General features: G+C 43.5%; 1 protein-coding gene across 7 annotated transcripts in view; it reads left to right on the forward strand.

The window, feature by feature from the left end:
- Nucleotides 1-21,642, forward strand: part of AUTS2 (activator of transcription and developmental regulator AUTS2) — an 807,993-nt gene that overhangs the window by 381,378 nt on the left and 404,973 nt on the right. For all 7 annotated transcript variants that reach the window (XM_077188843.1, XM_077188841.1, XM_077188846.1 and 4 more), the window contains one exon: nt 206-241. In XM_077188843.1, the coding sequence (XP_077044958.1) occupies nt 206-241 (36 nt within the window). The remainder of the gene's footprint in view (nt 1-205; nt 242-21,642) is intronic.

Here is a 21,642-nt window from a genome sequence, read left to right on the forward strand (position 1 = left end):
GTTGCCATCTCCGAGTGGTTGAGAGATGTAAAGGGAAAAATTAAGCAACATTGTGTTTGTTTCAGTAGCAGATGACAAGGGGCAGGACGCTGGGGCTGTGATGTGGTGATGAAAAGCTTGGAAAGGGCTGGTAATGAGCTGTGTGGATTGGAACGTGTTAAAAACCATCACTGACTTTCCACTTTGTCTTTGTGTTTTATTGCAGAGCTCAGCTCCTTCCAGCTTGGGAACAGGCTACTTTGTAAGTGTCTATCTCCACTTTCACCCTGTGCCTCAGCAGCAGAGTGTTCCTCACACAAAGTGCCTCACACAGAACTCAGGGGCACAGGAATGCCCCACAACCCCCCCTGCCCAAGGGCTGAGTGCCCTTCTTATTTATTCCTCACAAATGCCCTGCAAGTAACATTTCCAACATGGTGGTGTTTCCTTGAACTGATCAGGTGTCATTTTAATTACTGCATACATTTTAACAGCACTTCATTTACACAATTATAGCAAATAAAGTGAGCCATGGTCTCACCAGCTCTCTAGTGGGAGATGGAAGGATCCTGATTCCCCCTTGCTCCTGTTCTTGTTGATTCACAGATTTTAAAGAGCCCATTACAATATTTTGATATTTTGCCTCATCTCCTGTGTACCACAGCCCAGAGAACGTGGCACAGTGATTTCTGCCTGTTTCTTAAAAGCCAGTGGCTCATGAACACTCTTGGAAAACACAGAAGTTGTATTTATACCAGATTTCCATTTTATGTCCTGAGAAGCAGATCAGGCCCCAGCTGGTTTAAAAATTGATCATGTTTTTTGGGCTTTGTGATTTATTTGCATGCACCTGTATTGATTTAACAGTCTATATTCATACCTTTCTGTTCATTCCCACATTCATCAATATACCTTTTACTTGCACAGATAAGTTTGGGAGTGAAAAAAGTTTTCCATTCAAGCCAATGTACTGCTTATTTTCTTCCAAGATTTATATCTAAATTGCTCATATCCTGTTTCTCTTGTAACTTATGCTTTATTCTCCAAGCACATCTTTTTTGCCTTTATAATAACTGTAGGAGAAGCAGAGCATTGTGTATGTCCAAAACCAGGTGGGTAAAATGGGAACCCTGTCCCATGGCACTGCTCTGTGAAGTTATCAGTACAATCAAAGCCTCCTCCTATCTTCTCATTGAACCCTGGGGAAAAGGAAACTCTATGGTATTCAATTACGTGATGGAAAAACTTGGCTGCACTCTTGTCACATTCCCAGAGAGTCATTTTCTTCTAATAGCTCATGGTGAATTTAGTCTTTTGTCACAGACATCTGTGATTCTGTCAGAAAGTTATGGGATTCAATTGTGAACATGTGGTCTCACAAAAATTGCACAAAAATTGCTTAATACCTGGAGAAATGCTGTGTCCTGCTGGATTTACATTGGACTTCTGCACAAACAGAACATTCACACTGCTGGTGGTGAGGTATGGAAACAGCATCCTCAGGTGGAAAAGTTTCCTCAGGTGGTAGTTGTTCTAATTATATCAAAGCCCAGATCAGTGGAAGGTAAGTTGTGGAACAGAAAAACAAGCTGGTTTCCTTTTGTCATCACCTGCCCTGGTTTGTGTCATGTATTTTTACGAGGTAGGGGATGAAGGAAAAAATTATATCAAATGGCTCAACATTTATTTAGAATTAAAAGTAAACCTCGAATGTCTTAGTTCAGAATGAATTGCTTTCCATTGTCTGGGAAAATTCCAATCATACAGAGGTCTGTAGAGATGCTCTGGCATGGCACAGGTGTATTATGGGCTGGGGGGCTGTGCCATGGATAAATGAGCCTTGTTCTCCTTGCAGGGAGAGCTGAATATGCATGGCTTGAGAGCTGTGCTCAGCTTCCTCTCTAGGCAGCAGAGGTAACAGAAGAGGAGCCATCTGCTGTTCCCTGCACCATACTGTCTGTGGGTTGGTCCACTAAAGTGAAAATCTGGAAGGTGTCAGCATCCCCTATGCTCCAACAGAAAGCTTGAAAGTTTCCAGCTCTCCTGAGCAAGGGATTCAGTAACAAGAAGAAGCCTGACATCTTCTAGGGCTGATGGATTGGCACCTTAAATCTTTCCAATTTGGGTCTGTGTAGGTGGGGGAGACATCCCTTGTTGGTGCCATTAATATATTTAACTGAGCTGTTTCTTTTCTATAGTCACAGTATTGAGAGTCTTCAACTTCCTTTTTTTTCTTTCCTCACTAATAGCCAAGTAGGTAGAAAACATGCTTCAGTTTCTATCTTAAAGTTCTTTTTACACTGACACAGTCTTGGATGAAACATGAAGCTTTTTTTCCCTCCCTTTTCACTTTGGAAAATTGTTTTTAGGATTATCTTGCTTGTTGTTTTAAAAAAGCCCATGCTCTTATTAACTTACATGGGGCAAATAAAACCCAGATGTGTTTTCTAGTACCAGACAATGAGAAAAATGCTCCAGAGTGATCCAATTAGCATATGTTTCTGATCAATGTAATTATTGTATTGTCAATGTGCAAAGGAATATGCACTTGAATTGATTTCTTTTTTCCAAAGCTTTTAACTAGAAAAAGACTGTTAGTTTTTGTGTTTGGTGTTAACCCAGAACATCAAAACAGGGGTTATTGGTCTCAAATAGTAAAAATAACTTCTAATTTAATAGATAATAATAAAGCTTTGGCCCTTGGAAATGATTTGATGTTGTACACTGGCCTATTATGAAATATTCTGTACTGCAGCTCACCAGAGGAACCAGGTAGGTGCAAATGGACTGATGGACATCTCCTGCAGAGGGAAGCAGGTTTAATTCAGAAAGGAATGAACACTGAGGTATGGATTGAGTAGCACATCTTTGCTGTTTAAATCAAGTATTAATGGAATCTTCATGTGTTTAGGCCATGTTGCCTAGCATAGAGCTAATCCAGCTTGGGATCCCCTTTGAGGACCCTGCTTGCAGCAGGCACTCAGGTTTGAGGGATGGGCTGGGCCATGTGTGTGCAGTGTTTGTGCATGCCACAGCAAAGCTAAAATGACTTTTAGGTCCTGTTCTTCTATAGAGATCACTGAGTGTTAAAGGGAACATTTATAAAGCTGACACTTCCCAGGAACACAAAATCATTCCTCCAATATCTCTGTGATAGCCCCAGCCCAGTAATTCATTATGAATTCATTATGCAGCTTCAGTGGTAGTGGTGAAGGCTGGGATCCTACCTGATTCTCTACTGTAAGCAGATCAATATCTGACTGGCAGAGCTGGAGACTGAATTCTCCTGTTCCTGTTGTCTCTGTGAAAGTGCTCCTGGAAAAGCAATAGGGAAAGGAAAATGCACTGCTCTGGAGGGCATTCCCAGCCTGCTGTGGCAATGGACAGGGTTGGGAGTCTCCATCAGGTGATTCAGCCCAACCCACACCCAGCTGGGGTGACAGAGCTGCCCTGGACTGGACAAACTGTGTAAGGAGCTGCCTTCAGCAGAATGGGCCCAGTGTGAGTGGCCACTGAAGGAGAGGGGATGGTGCAAAGCTGTCAATGAGCTCTACATTCACCTGCAAGTTTGGATTTCAGTTGGGAACAACTCTCTTTTACTCCTTTCACAGGTGTTGGTATTTCTGTAGATTCTGTTCAGAAGACATTTTTGTGGAGTGTGTTTCACCTGTCTTGGTGCTCCTTGTCAGAGGAGACACTTTCCCATCCTTTTTGCATATTATTAAACCAATAGTCAGAAAAGAGGAGGTAAAAAATCATTCTAATTCTCCTGGAAGCCTTTTGTGCTGGCCTGACTTTACTGTTTCCTGTGGGATCAGTCCAGTCTATGATTGGTGCATGTGAAAAAAAAAATTAAGCATGCAGTTAATATTGGTGCACCCTAAGAAATCATAACTTAATATTTCCTGGAAGATCTCCCAGTTGTCTTTGATATTTTTTGCATTGCAAATTGTCATTGTCTCTCATCAAAGACAGATTATAAGGTAGATTTCATCTCATCAAGATGTCAGATCAGATAATTGGAAGGTAGTGAGAATTTTAGAAAAAAAAAATCACCCTCTCTTTAACTTTCAAAGGAAAGCTGTTTGAATTATGGGAGTTTTTAATGTTGTCCAGCTGCTGTGAGATTTCAGAAGGTTGAGATGTTTTAGAATACAACTGGAATTTGTATAACAGTAAAGCTTTTTCTCTTACCTAGCTTTGAAGAATGGTTTTTGCTCATTTGTGTATCTTGCCAGCCAAATTCCTTTTAAAGTTGATAGAGGTTCATTGGTTTGCAACACAGAACAGAGCAGAAATCAAAACTTAAATAACTGAGTCTTTTGCCTCTAAACAACAACCCTGATTCCCAAGATTGTCAGGTTCTTTGGCAGTTGTGCAGTTTCTCTGCTTTTGGCAACTTATTTCCATTTCTGTACATGTCTGCTTCTTGAGTCTTTGTTTCTGAGCATTTTCTGTTCCTCTTTTAATGGATTTGTTTGGATTGCATGTTTGTGTTATTTTCTTTTCCTCCAAATGCAGAGAGTTTATGAATTGTTCAGAACTGGGTAGAATTTGGTAATAAGCTGGTGATGGAAATAACATTGGCAAGGCAGAAGACTCCTGTGACCCTTCTTTTCCTAACACTGCTCTTGCTCCACCTTAAAAAAGAAAGAAAGAGAAGCTCAAACTGTGCTTTGCACATGGGCTGGTGACTCAGGCAGACATAAATTGTGAGCTTATTCCCCAGGGCTCTGGCTAATCAGTTGTGCTATCCAATTTGGCCCTGAGTGGGTTGGGTTCAGCAGATGTTTGTGCAGCTCCAGCGTGCCACTGGGACACTGCCTTGTGCAATGTTGCATTACATTACTCAGAGCTCTAAAAACCCAGCCCAGGGAGAATAAGGGGAGCACCAGTGGTGTTTGGTAGGGATATGATGGGAAAAGCAGTCTTTGGCCTAGATAAGGGCAGCTATTTCTCTGTGCACTGGGAGTGTTTTCATCCGAGACATCATCCTGCAGCAGAAATGTGGAATTAAATGTGGAATTAGTTACAGCAGCACATTCTGTGCTCTCAGAGAGCCCTTCAAAGAGCAGATTTCCCTCGTTGCCTGGTCCATGTGTTTTAGCAGTGGTCCTGAGGAGCTGAGCTTTGCTCCTTGAGGTGGTCAGGTTTGTGATGCTGTGGAGAGACTCCACTGCAGTGAAGTGCAGCAGGACCCACTGGCTTCCTCAGGAGAGGACAGATCAGGCCAAAAGTGTTGTTTGAAAGGGGCTCAATAAATCCAACCTGCTAAAGCTGCAGAAGGGATGGAGTCCTTTACTCCACGTCACGTGCACAGTGGTGTTGGTAAATAAAAAACTGGTGAATAATAAACTGTTCTTGCAAGTAGGTTAAGCTGCTCAGTTAATTTTAGAGCTTGTCTTTAGAAACCAAACATTTAAGTGTATTTTGCTGATGTAAAAGTGTGTGAAACACCCTGAGGTCCACAAGGGCTCTGCACAGTGGCTGTGGGATGGCACCACACCATGAACTGTCATGTCCCCTGTGAATGGAGTTGGAAAGGGGATCCTTGTTATCCTCTCTCTGGCACTATAAATCATTGTTAACAAATCCTAATTTGCTTAGTAGGGTAATGAATGATCTCCAATTTTCTCACTGTAATTAGTTTTACCAACTATTATTGTGAAGGGTATATTGAAATCCATTTTAACTTCACTTTAAATTCTCCATGTGCCCATTCTTTGCAGAAGTGAAGCTGACAACAGAGGTTATGAATCTTCTGATAGTAAATTCAGATTGGAGCAAAGTGGACAAGATCCCCAGTAGAAATCTCTCTGTGGGCTGTAATTACTCATTAGTGTTTGCAGCCCTCAGTGGAGTAGGTTTGGTGTGGTGCACTGAGACCAGGAAACCTGGTGTTTCTTCATCTAAAGTCTTTTAGGTGTTGTCTTTTGTTTTCCAGGAGCCATTAAAAATGCAGTTTATTCTAACTGCTGCTGTAAGGGAGACATCATCATTGCCAGCTAAATACATTACATGTAATAAAGTCTACCCCAGGTCTATTAATTTTAGCATTTATAAACCATAGTGCTGCTCCTAGGGAGAGCTGAGGCTCATTAAAGAGTTTGCTAACAACATGACCAGAAAAGCAAGAAGAACAAGAGCAGCTGCATTTCCAGCATCCTGCTCATCACAATAAGAATTCTTGGAGCAAAACAACAGTTTTTGGAGAATAAAACTCTGTATTTCACATATATTAAGTCAGTATTTGGGGGAAGATTAGGCAAGCAGAATAAATGACCTGGGCTGGAATTTGGTCGGGATTGGTCTCTCCTCAGAAAATTTTGAGCAGAGGGGGTGAAGGTTGGAGTTATTTTTACAGCCCTTGGGGATGGTATTTCCTCAAACACTGTGGAATCCTGCCCTAATGCATGCTCATGCTTTTTGAATAACATACTTTGAATTTAAGATATTAATCCATATATTTCTTTGGACTCTGTGTGTGGAACTGTGTTGTGCAAGTGTTACATAAGGAGAGCAGGGCACCACAGCAGTGTCTTACCCAGCCAGAGACTGAGAGCAGATTTCAGAACTTCAGGTCTTTCTGGTTTGTCCCCTCATTGCTGAAGCACAGATTTTCACCCTCTGTCTGAACAATGGAATTTCTTCAATAACTTTACAGTAATTTCTTTAGGACAGTCCCCAGATACCTCAGTGATTCAGAAGGTGACATCCCCAAGGAGCTGTCACTCAGGAGGGAGCAGAGTCTGCTGGCCTGGGCCTTCCCTCTCCTTCCCCAAGCCCACTCCTGCTGCAGTTCTTGAGCAGTTCTCTGCTTTGTCTAATTAATAATTAAATAATGGATAATAAGTATTAATTATCAATAAATAATTAAATGGTTTGTACTTTGCCTCAGTTTCGCACTTCCATGGCTTTCTTATGTTTCTTTTTTTATTTTATTTTTTAAATTTCTGGAATGTTGTTACATTTACTGCTCTTCCTTTCTTCAGCAAATGCTTCCCTTTTCCTCCTGTTTCTGTGCATGTTCCTCACTTACCTTGTTGGAGCCACCTTTTCCCCAAGGATTACAAGTGTGATGAATAGAGATATCATTAAAAAAAGAAGGGAAAAAGGAAGGAAATAAGAGAGTTTATGTATTTGGAGGGGTGATATGGAAGCCTCCATTATTTGCCAGAGGGGTGTCCCTCTTCTTCTATAACCAGTAGAAAGGAGAGTGTTGAAAGTGGCTGGTTGATAACTTCATTTACAGTTCAAAACCCTGGAGGTGTTCTTGGTTCCTATTTCTTGTGGTATTTCAGGTGAACTTGCTTAATCATTTTTTTTCCAGCAAAAATCAATTTAGAAAAATCAAGACAATCATTTATAGGCGAGTGTTTAATTTAATAATTTCTTCTTCTGGACATGATAAGATATCTGTAAGCAGCAGAAAGACTGAAGATTTGCTGTCAGTCTGTTTGGTCTCAAGTGCCCCATGTTACTGTGGCTCATGTTCTGCTCGTCAACGCCTGCAAAGCAAAAGGATTCTTTTTTGTGATCCCCCTTTCTCTTTCCCACGTGACACAAATTGCAGATGTGAACCTGAATAATAAAGGATTGCTTCACTGATTGCTAAACATGCATTATGGTGCTTTTAAACTCATTTCAGGTCATCCTCCTGCAAATTAGTTTGATTGCAAGCAGTTAAGCTGTCATATACAGAGCCTCCATCTTCTGAGGGTCTCAGTTTCATATCAGCACAAGAGAATGCTCAGCAGCATTGCCTGCATTGTGTGTTTGATATTTTGGAGTCTCTAGAGGAGGTTCTGCATGGTTTCATGAAAAGGAGAGAGCTGTGCAGTCCCTCACTGGAGTGCTGCAGGGACTCCTGGCTTTGTGTCGTGTGTAAAGGGGGCTGCCCACGTTCTGTATGACACAAGAGCCAATTTTCTCTTGTTTGTGATGTTTTGGAACTTGGTGGAATTTGTAGTTCAGTGGAAAGAGTGACACTGGACTGTTGCTGTTGCAAATTATCTCATGCATTATTATTTGTGGTGAGATTTTGCTCAGTGAAATATGGATTAACATTTTCAGCCACGTGCTGTTAACAGGAGAACCTTTCAAGACTTCTTCATGGTGTAACACAGGAATTTGTAGACCAGCTCAAAATGCCAAATGGCAGAAAGCATTTTGGTGGAAAGGAGGTGAAAGGCTAAAATGTGGTGATTTCCCTGGAAAGGGGGTTTGAGGTGGGCCCTGTGTGGAGAGGGAGTGAAGCTGATCCCAGTGTGGGAGCCCTGTGCCAGCCTGGGCTGCCTTGCAGAGGAGAAATCAGAGCTGCCCTGAAAACCTGGTGACCTTGGAAAGCACCAGTGCAGCCATGGACTGACTGATAGGATTTCTGTGGGGGAAGATAATGCAAAGGCCCCCAAGGAACCAGGAGTGTGCACTATGGATGGATGATGAGGAGAAGCCATGTGCTGGTGTTATTCTGATGGTAGTTTCCAGAAGCTTTTCATTTTGCCATTTTCTGAGAAATACAGTCTCTCTCTCTCTCTCTTAAATTTTGAAAGAATACATTTATTAATTTAGGCTGCATCATATTGTTTGTTTTTTAAAAAACAATAGGTTTTTTCCTTGCAAAATTCACAACTAAGGAAATCTGAGCTAGTTTAGTGAGGAGGAAAACTCAGCTGTAATACTGCAGGCACTCAGCTCTGAGCCTTGCCCAAAGTATGACTTGTTCCTATGCCAATGAGTGGTGTTAAGGTGAATATTAGGTTATTCTTCTTTTGAAGGTGAATATTGGGTTATTCTTTTGAGTCCCTTGGAGGGGTAGCTGGCTTGTACCTGAAGCAGAGAACACATCTCCTGATTGCAAGAATTAAGGCTGAATTTCAGAGAAAAGAGTCCAATCCCCTTTCTCAGCCTTTTATGTCAGAACTCAAAATTGCTGTCTGATAAAATGTAGGACACCAGATTGAATTACTTCATTGAACCACTGCTGTCCCCTGTTAATGGTAATTGCACGGATATAGTGGTCTTTCTTGGCAACATCTCAGATATTTACCTCCCACTGTTTTTCAATTCAAACCTTTGATGAAAATATTCCCAGTACTTCTTTAAAGCAGACACCCAACTGTCTTTCTTGACAAAGGCAAGGTCTTTAAATCAGATCCTGACAATTTGTGACACAGCAGTCTATCTAAATCACCTTTTACCTATGTCTCTGTGTCATTTCCTGGAAAAAAAATGTCCATCAGAAGAAGGTTGCTGAGGGCTTGGTGCTCAGAGAGTCTGTGTGTGTGGCAGCACTGAGCTGGAAGATTTGTGTGTTTGTTTCAGTGGAAGTAATTAAATGAAGGCTTGTAAAGTTGCAATGCATGCTGTAATGGTTCATTAGAAATATTTGGGAGTATTTTGTCCATAAGAAAATGATTATTAGGTTATTGCTGCTCTCAGGCCATTAGGAAGTCAAGGTTCTTGATGGCCTTTCCTTTACCAATGGTAAATCTGTTAAAAAAAAAAAAAAAGAAAAAGCAGGGCAAATATTTTCATCTTCACTCTACCTGAGGGTTAATGTGCATTCAGCTGAAGTAGCTTGTATTCACCTCCTGAAATCTCATCTCTCCTGATCTGTGAACTCCCCCCCCCACAGAGGGGTCTGGATGCCACAGCACTCCTCAGCCCAGCCATGGTGTGCTTTGGGGCCTGAGGTGAGCAGGGCTCTGACTCCTTCTCTTGGTTTGGAAAGCCAGGTGTCTGCTAAGGAAGGCAGGAGCCTCCCCTGAAATGGAGAATGTAAACCCCCTCCCTCTGAATTGTTATAAATTTGAAATTAAGGGGCTCTCAGGAAAAAAATATGGGAGCAGGAAATAACTGTTCTTTATTAGGGAAGAAAATAAAAGGATAAAATAAACAATGCAGTGAACCAAACCAACACTGCCAGAGTCAGAACCCAGCCTGACACCCTGTGGGTCAGGGTGTTGGCACAGTCCCATTGGAATTGTGGCTCAGCCCTCCTGCAGTGTCAGGGCTGGTTCTGCTGGAGCAGGGATCCTGGAGAAAGGTGCAGTCTCTGCCTCTGAGGATCCAGTGGAAGAAGAGGCAGCTGCTGTTCCTCTGGGGAATCCAGTGCAGAAGCCGTGCTGGTGTTCCAGAATCTCCAGATTCTATCCAGGTAGGAATGCTTGGCTCCTCCCTCTGGGCTCACATCTGCCAATGGGATGCTGTAGTTCTTATCAGCCATGCAGGGACATTCAATGGCTGTTATCAGCAGATGTCCCCCCTGAGGGAGGAGTGGATGTGGAAGAGATAAGGGAAACTGCCCACAGAACAGAAGCCAAATGGCAAATAGATACATCTTGCATTGCAATCTGGGACACTGCTGCTGTCACAGCCCTGCTGCCCTTGGCATTGCTGGGGCATTGCTGCCCCTGCTGGGGCTGTGCCAGCACTTCTCTGCATTCCTGCCTGTGCTTCTGGGACAGTCTCAAGGTTGGCATGTAATATCAGTGGACTTGTCCATGTTGTGTAGCATCACTGTAAAATAATTTATAGGAAAAAAGCTACTACATTCATTACAGTTGTCTGTGAATGAAAGAAGAGTAGTTTCTATGAGAATTTATGGTGAATGTTTTGGCTGTTCATTTCATTCCATGGCCTGTATTTATTCCATGGCATGATGTATTTAGTAAACCAAATCCATAAAAATATCTGCAAACTGCTGGGAAGCACTGGGCAAATGAAGGGCACTGGGGATGAATGAGGAAGGTTATTAAGAAACAGAGAGGGGAATCACAAGAAAGTGTGTTCATAAGAGTCCCACCTGTGTGTTTGTGGAGTGCTGGGCAAATAGATTTCAAGTTATTACTGGAATAGAACTCCTAATATTGATAGCATTGACTAATTGTTCCACCTTAGCAGCTGAAAACAGGTTGTTGTTAAGTGGCAGAACAGATACTAGGTAAAACAAGAGATCAGGAGATAACTTCATTAGCAAAGTGTTAATCCTTGCCAAGGAGGACTTGTCTGTCAGGGATGGTGACGAAAGGTGAGTTTGGAGGGGAAAAAAGAACTGTTCTGGTGAGTGCCTGTGCCAGGCTGGTTCAGAGAGTGAAGTTCATGTTTGGAGTGGCATTAGCACAGCATGTGGTGTGGTGACACTTGTGCCATGTGGAAATGCAAGGAACCTTTCAAACCAAGTGCTGGGCTGGGGTAGATCCCTGAATGCAAGAGGAATGTGTTGCAGTTTCAAGGAATCATTTCTGAGCCCAGGTGTGTGGGGTTTCATGGTGCACAGATGAAAGAAAAGAGAGGGATTTGAGATTTTTCAAGCACATAAAAAAAATTCTTCCAGCAGAGATGGTCATGGCAAGCCCATGTTCCCTCTGTTGTGATGAGGAATAGGGAAGGGAAGGGAAGGGAAGGGAAGGGAAGGGAAGGGAAGGGAAGGGAAGGGAAGGGAAGGGAAGGGAAGGGAAGGGAAGGGAAGGGAAGGGAAGGGAAGGGAAGGGAAGGGAAGGGAAGGGAAGGGAAGGGAAGGGAAGGGAAGGGAAGGGAAGGGAAGGGAAGGGAAGGGAAGGGAAGTTGCTGCCTCCCATTCTGCTTCCATGCTTTTGTTTTCTCCTGTGGCTTCTGGAGGTGGAAGTAAATGAGTCTGGACAAACAGTTTGATGGCTTTGCCACATTTATGGTATCCAGGTTCTGTTTTTTCTGTGATGAAAGATGGCATTAAATGTAACAAATGAAGTATTTGTACTGTTGTACCTTGGCACAGCAGCAGCAGCCCAGTTTTCCAGCTGCAGCCCCTGTTTCTGTAGATGGGCTCATGCAGGGGTTGGAGAATTGTAGCCCAGGTGCTGAGAAAGGGGCTGTGATGGGGCTCTCTGCAAGGCCCTGATGGTGACAGTCCCTGTGCAGAGATCACTCCCACCTGCTGGGTGCTGAGCCCTGCTCCTCCCTCCCTCCCTTCCTGCCCAGCACCAACATCAGCCTTGCAGGGCTGCTCCCCTCGGGGTGCCAGCTGTGCCAGGCTCTCCCAGCAAACCTGACCCGAGCTGCCACATCCCTGCAGCCATCTCTGCTGCCAGCTGCCAGCTTGGAAGGGGCAGCCTGGAGCCCAGGATGCTGTTGAACAGCACCAGGACTTGTTTGCTGCCTCCCCACTGGCCCTTCCCCACTGCACACGGGCTGTGCCGGGTCCAAGAGCCGCCGAGCTGCCAAGCAGAGCAGAATTACTCACAGCTGCTGAGTGCCACCTGCTCCTGCCCAGCTTCAGCCAAAACAGCTTCCTCCCCTGAGTGCCCTGGAGTGGGGAATCCAAGAGCTGTTCAGAGCAGGCAATATTTAGTGTGCATGGGGAAAAGACACAGCAGGACTTGCTCGGGAGCAGAGCGTGTGACACAGGAGGTCTCCAGGACTAATGTCTGCCTCTCCCATTCCAAGCTCCCTCAAATCATCCCTTCCCCTTCTTCCAGGATGTTGCTTATGAATATTAATTCAGCCTTCTCTCCCTTTATATGCCATCCTTTTTCCCCATCCAAGCTAATGCAAATTTAATGTTGTTTAAAAAAAAAAAAGAAAGAAAAATAAAGAAACTGCAAATGACAGTGAGAGCAGAGTGTCTTCCTTGGCTCTGTGATGTATTCATGCAATGACACCTGGTGTGACACTGCATTTTATTCTGTGGTAGAAGAACTCCTTGACCCTAAGAAAGCAAAAGAACACACTTTCTTATGATTCCCCCTCTGTTTCTTAATAATCTTCCTCATTCATCCCCAATGCCCTTCATTTGCCCAGTGTTTCCCAGCAGTTTGCAGATATTTTCATGGTTTTGCTTTACTAAATACATTGTGCTTACTTAAATTCTCTGTAGTACAGAAACAGTAAATAAAAGGTTGACATCATTATGAATTCATAGCAAGAGGCCACTTGACAGCCCTCTGAGCACCATATTCTTTCTTAGAGAGTACTTCATTGCTTCAAAGGACTTTGTTCTCATTGAATCAGTAGAAATTCTGTTGTATTTAACTAGAAAACCATGTTCTAATGTCTGCATTCATTTATTTAAAAGGAAGATTTGAGGAAGGCTTGTTGTTGAGTTACCCTGCTGACAGTTTTATCCAGTTTGTGCCAGGCTTTAGGCTTAGGAGCTCGCTTACTTAGGTGCCTTTCAGAGTCAAAGCTTTGGTTTAATTTTGTTGCTTGTATCATAATTATCCATTGATTACTTCTTGCTTTCATTTTTGCTGTTCAGTTCCCAGTGTTTCTTTTTTTTTCTTTCCTCTGCTTTTCTATCATTGTCTGAGTGTCATTAAACTGCTTTGAATTTGCTCTTCATTCATTTCTGAGCTCGGTTACAAAGTCCTTTTCCCTGCCTATCTGCAGTACAAATGCCTGGAGTGATAATAACTAAAGCCTCTTTATTATTTCTTGAAAATATCACCTGGGATGTTCAGCTGAAGGTGGGTTTGCTGCAGCTTGTTTGGAAAGATAAAGAGAACTTGAGGCAGCGTGGGGAGAGCTGTGGGTACTCAGGCTGTCACAGGCTCACTTGCCTAAATAATGTCAGCTAGGAAATAAATCATAGCACTCTTTTGCTCTTGGTAGCCTGGCTTCCCAAAACTTCTCCAGGTCCTCTCCAGGGGTCTCTGCCTGATGCTGGTGATGAGTATGTAAGAGAATGGTTGGAATACAGGGCTTTGAGAAGTGGCAATCCCAAGAAATTCCACTGAATTCTGTTTCTCCCATCTATTTCTTCCTCATTGCACAGTGCCAGGAAATTTGCTGCTTATGATACAGGATACCCCTTTGGAGGAACCAATTGTTCCCTTTTCTTGGGTTTCTGTGCTTGAGATGGCCCCAAGGTATTAAAGTCTCTTTTCTCCCAGCCCCTGACAGAAGAAGAAGTTGAGATTCCTCATCTCTGCTTTTCAAGGTTGTTTATTTTCTCTGATCTGTTCCATTCTTTCTCTGACCTGCTGAGATCTGTCCAGCAGGTTGGGTTGTGGCACAGTCCCTGCCCTTGGGGTGCTGTTGGCTTTTTATACTGAGAACTGTGTGTGCTTTATTTACAATAATTTCCCAATACCCATCACCTCTGTTAGACAGTCTGGCTCTACTCTAAACCAATCCAGAAGTGTCACCATCAGCAGAAGATGGAGGACAAGAAGAAGAAGGAGAAGAAGGACAGGACATGCCCAGATTCCTCCATCTTGCCTCTTGAACCCCCATTCTAAATCCCCAAAATTCTACATTTTCACCCTGTGACAAATTCACTGTCATTCTACTCAAACTCTTGTGCTTGTAACTCTTCACACAAAGTTGGTGATTGTTTCCATGGGCTAAAATCAAAGGCACAGGTGTTTGTGACTTTGTGCCAAGGTCTCTGAGCCCCTGCCAGAGTCTGGAGTCACCCAGGGCAGCCAGAGCAATGTCCTGGCTCCTGACACCTTTCCCAGCATAGCCCAGAGGAAGGGGAAATGCTTGTTCCCTCTGAAGGGATGACTGAGCTGCCTAAAAGCACATGGAAGGCAGGATGGTGGAAATGGGTCACAGCCATTATCTGCAGGTCATTGCATCCAAGCTCTGGTTTCCAGCTTTGCCTTGCCAAGCAGCTTCCCTGGCCCAGGAGCTCTGTGTCTCCCTGGGTTCCCGTGCTCCTGCTTCCACAGGGGCTCTGTCTCTCCCTTCTCTTCAATTATTGTGTCAGTTGACTGTGCTCACATAGCTAGAGAGCAGTAAAATATTTCATCTGTTGACTGCTGCATCTAAAATAGATTAAATTAGTGTTTATTCAACTTTTTACTGCTGACTTACAAAATTACTTTTAGTCTGGTTTGGATAGATAACTTTTCCTAATTATTTATTGCCATGCTCTGCTTTGATTGCTTTTTTTTCATTGGTATCAAATCATATGCTGCTTTAATATTTCCTCCAAGATGTGCTCTTGATTAAGTCTGTGTTGGATATTTATACCACCAAGAAGGATACTATTTAGAAATTCACTTTCTTAATAAATACCTGTTTTTAAAGCTCTCATTTCTCCAAATTAAGGTGACTTGATTTATGTGTAGTTAATCCTACTTTGTTTCATGGAGCTTTTGCATAGACATTGGGGGAAAATACTGCATCATGAATGGACACATATAGAATAAATGATACAGGATCAAAGGGGATGTGATTTTGGGATGAGGTGTAAAACATTTTGGTTGAAATTTTTATATAGTGCCAGAATGATTTTGATTTTGGTACTATGGCAGAATCTGAGATGCTCTCATTAGTTTGTATATATCAACAGTTCTTGTCTCAAAAAGCTCATAAGAGAAATTAATTGGGAAGTTTGAGATTTAAAAAAACCCAAAACCATTGGAAAGAAGAGAATATAATGCAAAAATACTATATAATAATATAGTATTATATATAGTATTATATATTGTATAGTATTATATATTAATAATAATTTTATAATAATTAATTATATATAATAATTAATTATATATTATATACAATATATTATATATATATAATATAATTATTAATTCTATAATATATAATTATATTTGGTCAATAACTATGTGACCTCATCATTCAGAAGCCAGCTCACAGTTGCTGTCCATGGCCATCAGTGTGGTTGTGGATGTGCAAAGGCTCAGGAAAAAGCCTTCCAAAAGGAAAGCTGTCCAGGGCTGGTCCCAGAGTTTGCAGTTCCCAGCATCTCCAGTGGCTGCACCAGCCCTGCCAGGCTACCCCAGCTGCTGAGCTGGTCTGGGGGGTCAGTGAGTAACACACAGGCCCTGGATGTGTGACATACCTCACAAACCATATTTTTCTGTGTAACTTTTTAGGAAAATGCTTTTTTAAAAATCTTCTTCTTTGGGGGGGGTTTTGCTTGTTTTTCTCAAGAAGTTTATGCACAGCAAAACTGATGTTTTCATGTGCTCTTCAATTTGTTTTTTAGCCTAGCCCATTACACTTGACCTTTCTTTACACCAGAAAAAAGATTCAAATGGTTGTAATTCTTGAGACACACAATTATTTTTTTCCTTAATGTGTTTTCTTTGTCAGGTGCTACTTTTTGAAAAAAAATCCTGATATTTCCCTCCAAAGTATGGAGCATGCCTGTGAACCTTGAGGCCCTTTCAGCTGTGGTTGCTCTCACTGTCTGGAGCCTCCTGCCAGTCCTGGGAGTGTTCCTGCAGCTCCTTCCCTGCCCAGTGGGTTTGATCCCAGCTCCAGTTCCTTTTGCTCTTTCAGGCTGATGTGGTTGGTTTGGCTGGCAGTGGAGGAAGGTGCATGAACAGATCCACAGATCCTTCTGCTGGCTGCAGGGCACATGTGGCAACTTCCATGGGGGAGCAATAGCACCCAGTGGGGAGTTTGCAATGGCCTCAGCTGCAACAGCTGCTTGTGACTCAACATCTGGCCTGGCCTCAGCCTCAACACTGTCAGTGTTCTCAGACTGATGGACTGAGCATTTGGATAGTTTGTGTAAAAACATCCTGTTTTAATGGTTTTCTTTTGCTTTTTTTCATTCTTTATGTCCCTTTGAAGGAAAAGAAAAGCACTTGTATGTGGCATTCACATTCTCTGAACTGAGAGAGACATACATAGATAGTTCTCTCTCCCATAATTCTCTCTCTCCCAGGATTTTTCCTGGAGAAGCACAGAGAGAAGAACAGAAAACAATTCTTATCTCTACTTGCTGCTCCTGTTGTTTTTGCACTTGTGGAATGTGTTAGGAAGATTGTTTACCTGAAGAGATGTGTCAATTGGATTCTGCTGAGGATTGTTTTGTTTCCTTGGCCAGTTAAGTCAAAACTGTGTCCTGGCTGTCTCAGTCAGTCACAGTTCTTTTTTTTGTATACTTCTAGTATTGTATGGTATGATATAGTATAGATAGTATAGTATCTCTTTAGTATAGTTAAAATACAGTATTAATGTAATATAGTATAGTTTTAATAAAGCAATTGTTCAGCCTTCTGAACAGAGTCAAATCCCAATCATTCCCTGCATCAGGGGCTCCCTCCATTCAATACTTGTTTGTGGATTTCTTCCCCCCAAAACCTCTGGCTCTGTTCTCTGCTGATGGAAGGGCCTTGTTGCCTGGAGATAAAAGCACCATTTCTTGCATCAGTTTAAATTTCACTCTCCTCTTCACAGTCTCATCTCAACAAAGCAGAGGTTCAAGTTTAAACACATGCTTACATCTGCTTTATTCAGGAGAGCGTGTAAGCACACATGCATAACTGAAGTCAATGGGATTTAAGTGTGTGCTTCACTTAAAAGCATGTGCTTCACCACTCCCCTGAATGCAGGGGGTTTAATCTGAGTGCTTTGGAAATTGCAGTGGCCTTGCACAGATTGGTTCTTTTATCCATCTGGAAGAAGGGCTACTGTGAAATTTAGTAAGTACTGTTCACACTTTGAAATTTTCATGTAATGCATGCCTGTTTCTTTCCTTGCAGCAAGTTTAGTTTACACACAAAAGCACCATGACAGGGTGGCTGGAATTTGTTCCTGTGCCTTTGAGTGGGCTGAGTTGAGGCTGATGGGGGTGGGAGTTGTTCACACTGTGCCTGTGCCCAGCTCTTCTGTCAAGGCATGATGGCACCCAGCACTGCAAGACTTCATCTGTGCCTGGCACTGGAGGCTTTCCAGTGGCCACTGGTAAATATTTAGCTTGTCCAGAACATCAGAACATTTCCCCAGACCCTGTTAGAGTGCAGAGCTCAGAGGCACCTGAAGAGCAGCCACTCTTACCTGCCTGCCTGGTGTTGGTGGTACTTAGAAACCTCTGCAATTTCCCTTCAGATGTGGAACTGAGCTCAGCAGCTGGGCCCCAATGTTTTGAAAATCTTTGAGAACTAATTAGGTTCTCCTCAGAGTACAGCTCATCCAGCCAGTCTGAATAAACAAATGGCACCGTTTGTATTAGGAAATCTCTACAAATGACTGATCCCTGTCATGGGGTAACATTAATCTTTTTAGTATAGATTTCCAATAGTTAACCATCTGGCTCCATGCAGTTTTCCAGAAAACACTCACTACTGGGGCTGGTGCAAAGAAGAAGGTGGGATTAATAACCTGAATACATCATATGAAGCATTAATCTTTAGGATTGGCCATTTGTTTTTATCAAAACAACTCCCATAAGATAATATTTCACAGCATGTGGTGCTTGCCTGGACTTCTTTCAAAATGAGAAAATGTTTCCGTGTCTGCCATGGTCTGCACTTTGCAAATTCAGTGTGAATGATCAAGGCTGGAAGAATTGTGTGTTCTCTTCTGCTTTATGTTGCATTTACAGTCCTGGCCTGTTCAGTGGGAATGTGTGTGCATTGTGATATTGGTTGTTAAAGCTTTTCATTCAGAGTAACACATCAATATAAGAATCTAAAACCACCCAAGTCAATGTCAATAATTAACACACAGGCTGGCACAGGCACTGTGTTCATCCAATGGATGAATTTTGTCAACTGAGCTGTCCAGGCAAGTCCAGACTCTTGGTGCAGGTTAAATGGTCTCAGTCTGGCTGAGCATTTAGGCACCTGCTTGACTTTAATCACTGCTTGTTCTGCAGATTTCACTGGTCCCAAGTGCTCTGTTGAAATGCAGCCCTGTGACTTAGGTCCTGCTCAGCTCCCTGACCTGCAAGCTGTGGCAAATTAAAGGCAAAAGCAGCTGAAGAGGTTGTGGCCCTCAGGCTGCCTGTCCTGCCCCTGTGGTGGAGATTACTCCTCTGCAAGGCAGGTGAACCAATGGCTGCTAAAGCACAGCAAGTTCAACTCAAATTGGAGACAAAATATCCAAGCTGAAAAGCTGAGCACTCCAGAAGCTGCTTCATGAGCTCTGTTGTTGTCTCCCTGTGGTGGGAGGACAGCTGCCACCAGGGGATGGGGGACATGGCCATGGGGATGGGAACTACATTGGCCATCTGATTTTGATCCCTCCCTGCATGCACAGCAGAGCTCCCAGTGCCATCCCTGCCACCCTGGCTGTTTGTGTGCAGAGCTCCCAGTGCCATCCCTGCCAGCCTGGCTGTTTGTGTGCAGGGCTCCCAGTGCCATCCCTGCCAGCCTGGCTGTTTGTGTGCAGAGCTCCCAGTGCCATCCCTGCCAGCCTGGCTGTGTGCAGAGCTCCCAGTGCCATCCCTGCCAGCCTGGCTGTTTGCAGGGCTCCCAGTGCCATCCCTGCCAGTCTGGCTGTTTGCAGGGTTCCCAGTGCCATCCCTGCCAGCCTGGCTGTTTGCAGAGATCCCAATGCCATCCCTGCCAGCCTGGCTGTTTGCAGAGATCCCAATGCCATCCCTGCCAGCCTGGCTGTTTGCAGAGATCCCAATGCCATCCCTGCCAGCCTGGCTGTTTGTGTGCAGAGCTCCCAGTGCCATCCCTGCCAGCCTGGCTGTTTGCAGAGATCCCAATGCCATCCCTGCCAGCCTGGCTGGCTCTGTGCTGCTCCCAGTGCCATCCCTGCCAGCCTGGCTGTTTGTGTGCAGGGCTCCCAATGCCATCCCTGCCAGCCTGGCTGTTTGCAGAGCTCCCAGTGCCATCCCTGCCAGCCTGGCTGTTTGTGTGCAGGGTTCCCAGTGCCATCCCTGCCAGCCTGGCTGTTTGTGTGCAGGGTTCCCAGTGCCATCCCTGCCAGCCTGGCTGTGGCAGAGCTCCCAGTGCCATCCCTGCCAGCCTGGCTGTGACAGAGTTCCCAGTGCCATCCCTGCCAGCCTGGCTGTTTGTGTGCAGAGCTCCCAGTGCCATCCCTGCCAGCCTGGCTGTGACAGAGTTCCCAGTGCCATCCCTGCCAGCCTGGCTGTTTGTGTGCAGAGCTCCCAGTGCCATCCCTGCCAGCCTGGCTGTTTGTTTGCAGAGCTCCCAGTGCCATCCCTGCCAGCCTGGCTGTTTGTGTGCAGAGCTCCCAGTGCCATCCCTGCCAGCCTGGCTGTTTGTGTGCAGAGCTCCCAATGCCATCCCTGCCAGCCTGGCTGTTTGTGTGCAGAGATCCCAGTGCCATCCCTGCCAGCCTGGCTGTTTGTTTGCAGAGATCCCAGTGCCATCCCTGCCAGCCTGGCTGGCTCTGTGCTGCTCCCAGTGCCATCCCTGCACTGCTGGGGCTCTCCTGCCTTCAGCAGTGCCCAGGACCAGAGCAGCAATTCCAGATGGAATCTCCAGACAGGAGGGACTGCACCTTCCTTGTATTTGGCTGCAGCATGTTGTGAACACCATCAGAACTGAACTAATAATTTTCCTAATCTGCATGTGACACGAGTGTGCTTGAGTAATGTACAGCTCTCTGTACATAAACCATGTTTATACCTTCTCACCCAATCATGTCTGCTGCAGTATTTCCAAATAAATGGTGGGTTTCTTGGTGATTCTTCCTGATAGAGAGTGATTTGTAATAATCTTGTCATGCCAAACTCATAATAATACTAAATGAAGACATTTGTTGAAGGAAGTGATTGTAAATTACAAGCAAATTCAAGTCTTGCTGCCATTAATCAATACTGAAACACAACTTTTGCATTCCTGATATAATACTGCTGAATCCAATCCCATGGATTTTACATTTCCATGTGAATTAAGCATTTCTTTTGATTTAAACCTTTTTTTTTTCCTCCTGGGAAAGGATAAGGCTTTTTTGAGGTGAGTATTTTATACAATCTTGACAGATCTGTACTTCCATATGCAGAGCTGGTAACTTTTGTACACAGTTTGTTAACCTGTAGTGCTTACTCTGGTTTGCATTTCTGTGTGGTTGTGCATTGAGTGGTGTGGGTAAAGCTTTGCATAGTCAGGCTCTCTGAAAAACACCCTCTGACCTGAGAAACAAGGCATGGTTTTAGTTGTGGGGCACTATTTGATTGAGAACCTGCTCCTGGGGATGATCATAGGGGTTGATTTTCAGTACCTAAGCCCCCTTCACCCTGATTAGCACTGACTCAGAATGTACAGTGCATTGCACCAATGGGAATGGGTGGTAATGCATTTTTCTGTGAGATTATTCTCTTTTTTTAAGATGTGGTGGAACTAGAGTTCAAAGTGAACCATCAAACCCATTTCAAGGTTATTACCTTTTTGTCAGGCATTTCAATACCAATTTATTTTGGTTCAGCAACCTCAGTATTGCATACTTAGCAGCACAGTTGTAATGATATTTTCATATGTATTTCCATTAAAAACAGAGAGAGGCTTCCATATCCTATGATCAGTTTTCCATTTAATCTTTCTTCTAGTATCAGCCACTCATTTTGGTTGAATGTGGAAAATGCAGTTGATTGTTTTTGATAACCACTAATGCATTCTGCCAGTGATTTCTTTCCACTCGTTACAGTAATACAAGAAGATTAATCGTACTTGATTTTATTTTAAAATATTAGACATCAATAATACAAAAGCTGACACTTCTGGGAATTTAACCTACTGGATTATTTATGTCACAGACAATTTTTTTATTTAAGCAATTGCTTCAGAGTAAATGCAGAGACTGTCAGCTGTTTATTCACAGCCATGTGCATTGACTGGTGTGTCTGTTTTCTAGGAACAGCACTGCTATGGCACATTTTCATTCTGCTAAACTGTAGCTTTTGAAATATTTAATAGGCTATTGTACTTCAGTTTTAGCAATCTCTTTATTTTAGGCCTGATTTAAAGCATATTGAAGTCAATGCCCATTCCTTGTTTGATC

Source organism: Agelaius phoeniceus, chromosome 20 (assembly GCF_051311805.1).
Source record: "Agelaius phoeniceus isolate bAgePho1 chromosome 20, bAgePho1.hap1, whole genome shotgun sequence".
Classification (NCBI taxonomy): domain Eukaryota; kingdom Metazoa; phylum Chordata; class Aves; order Passeriformes; family Icteridae; genus Agelaius; species Agelaius phoeniceus.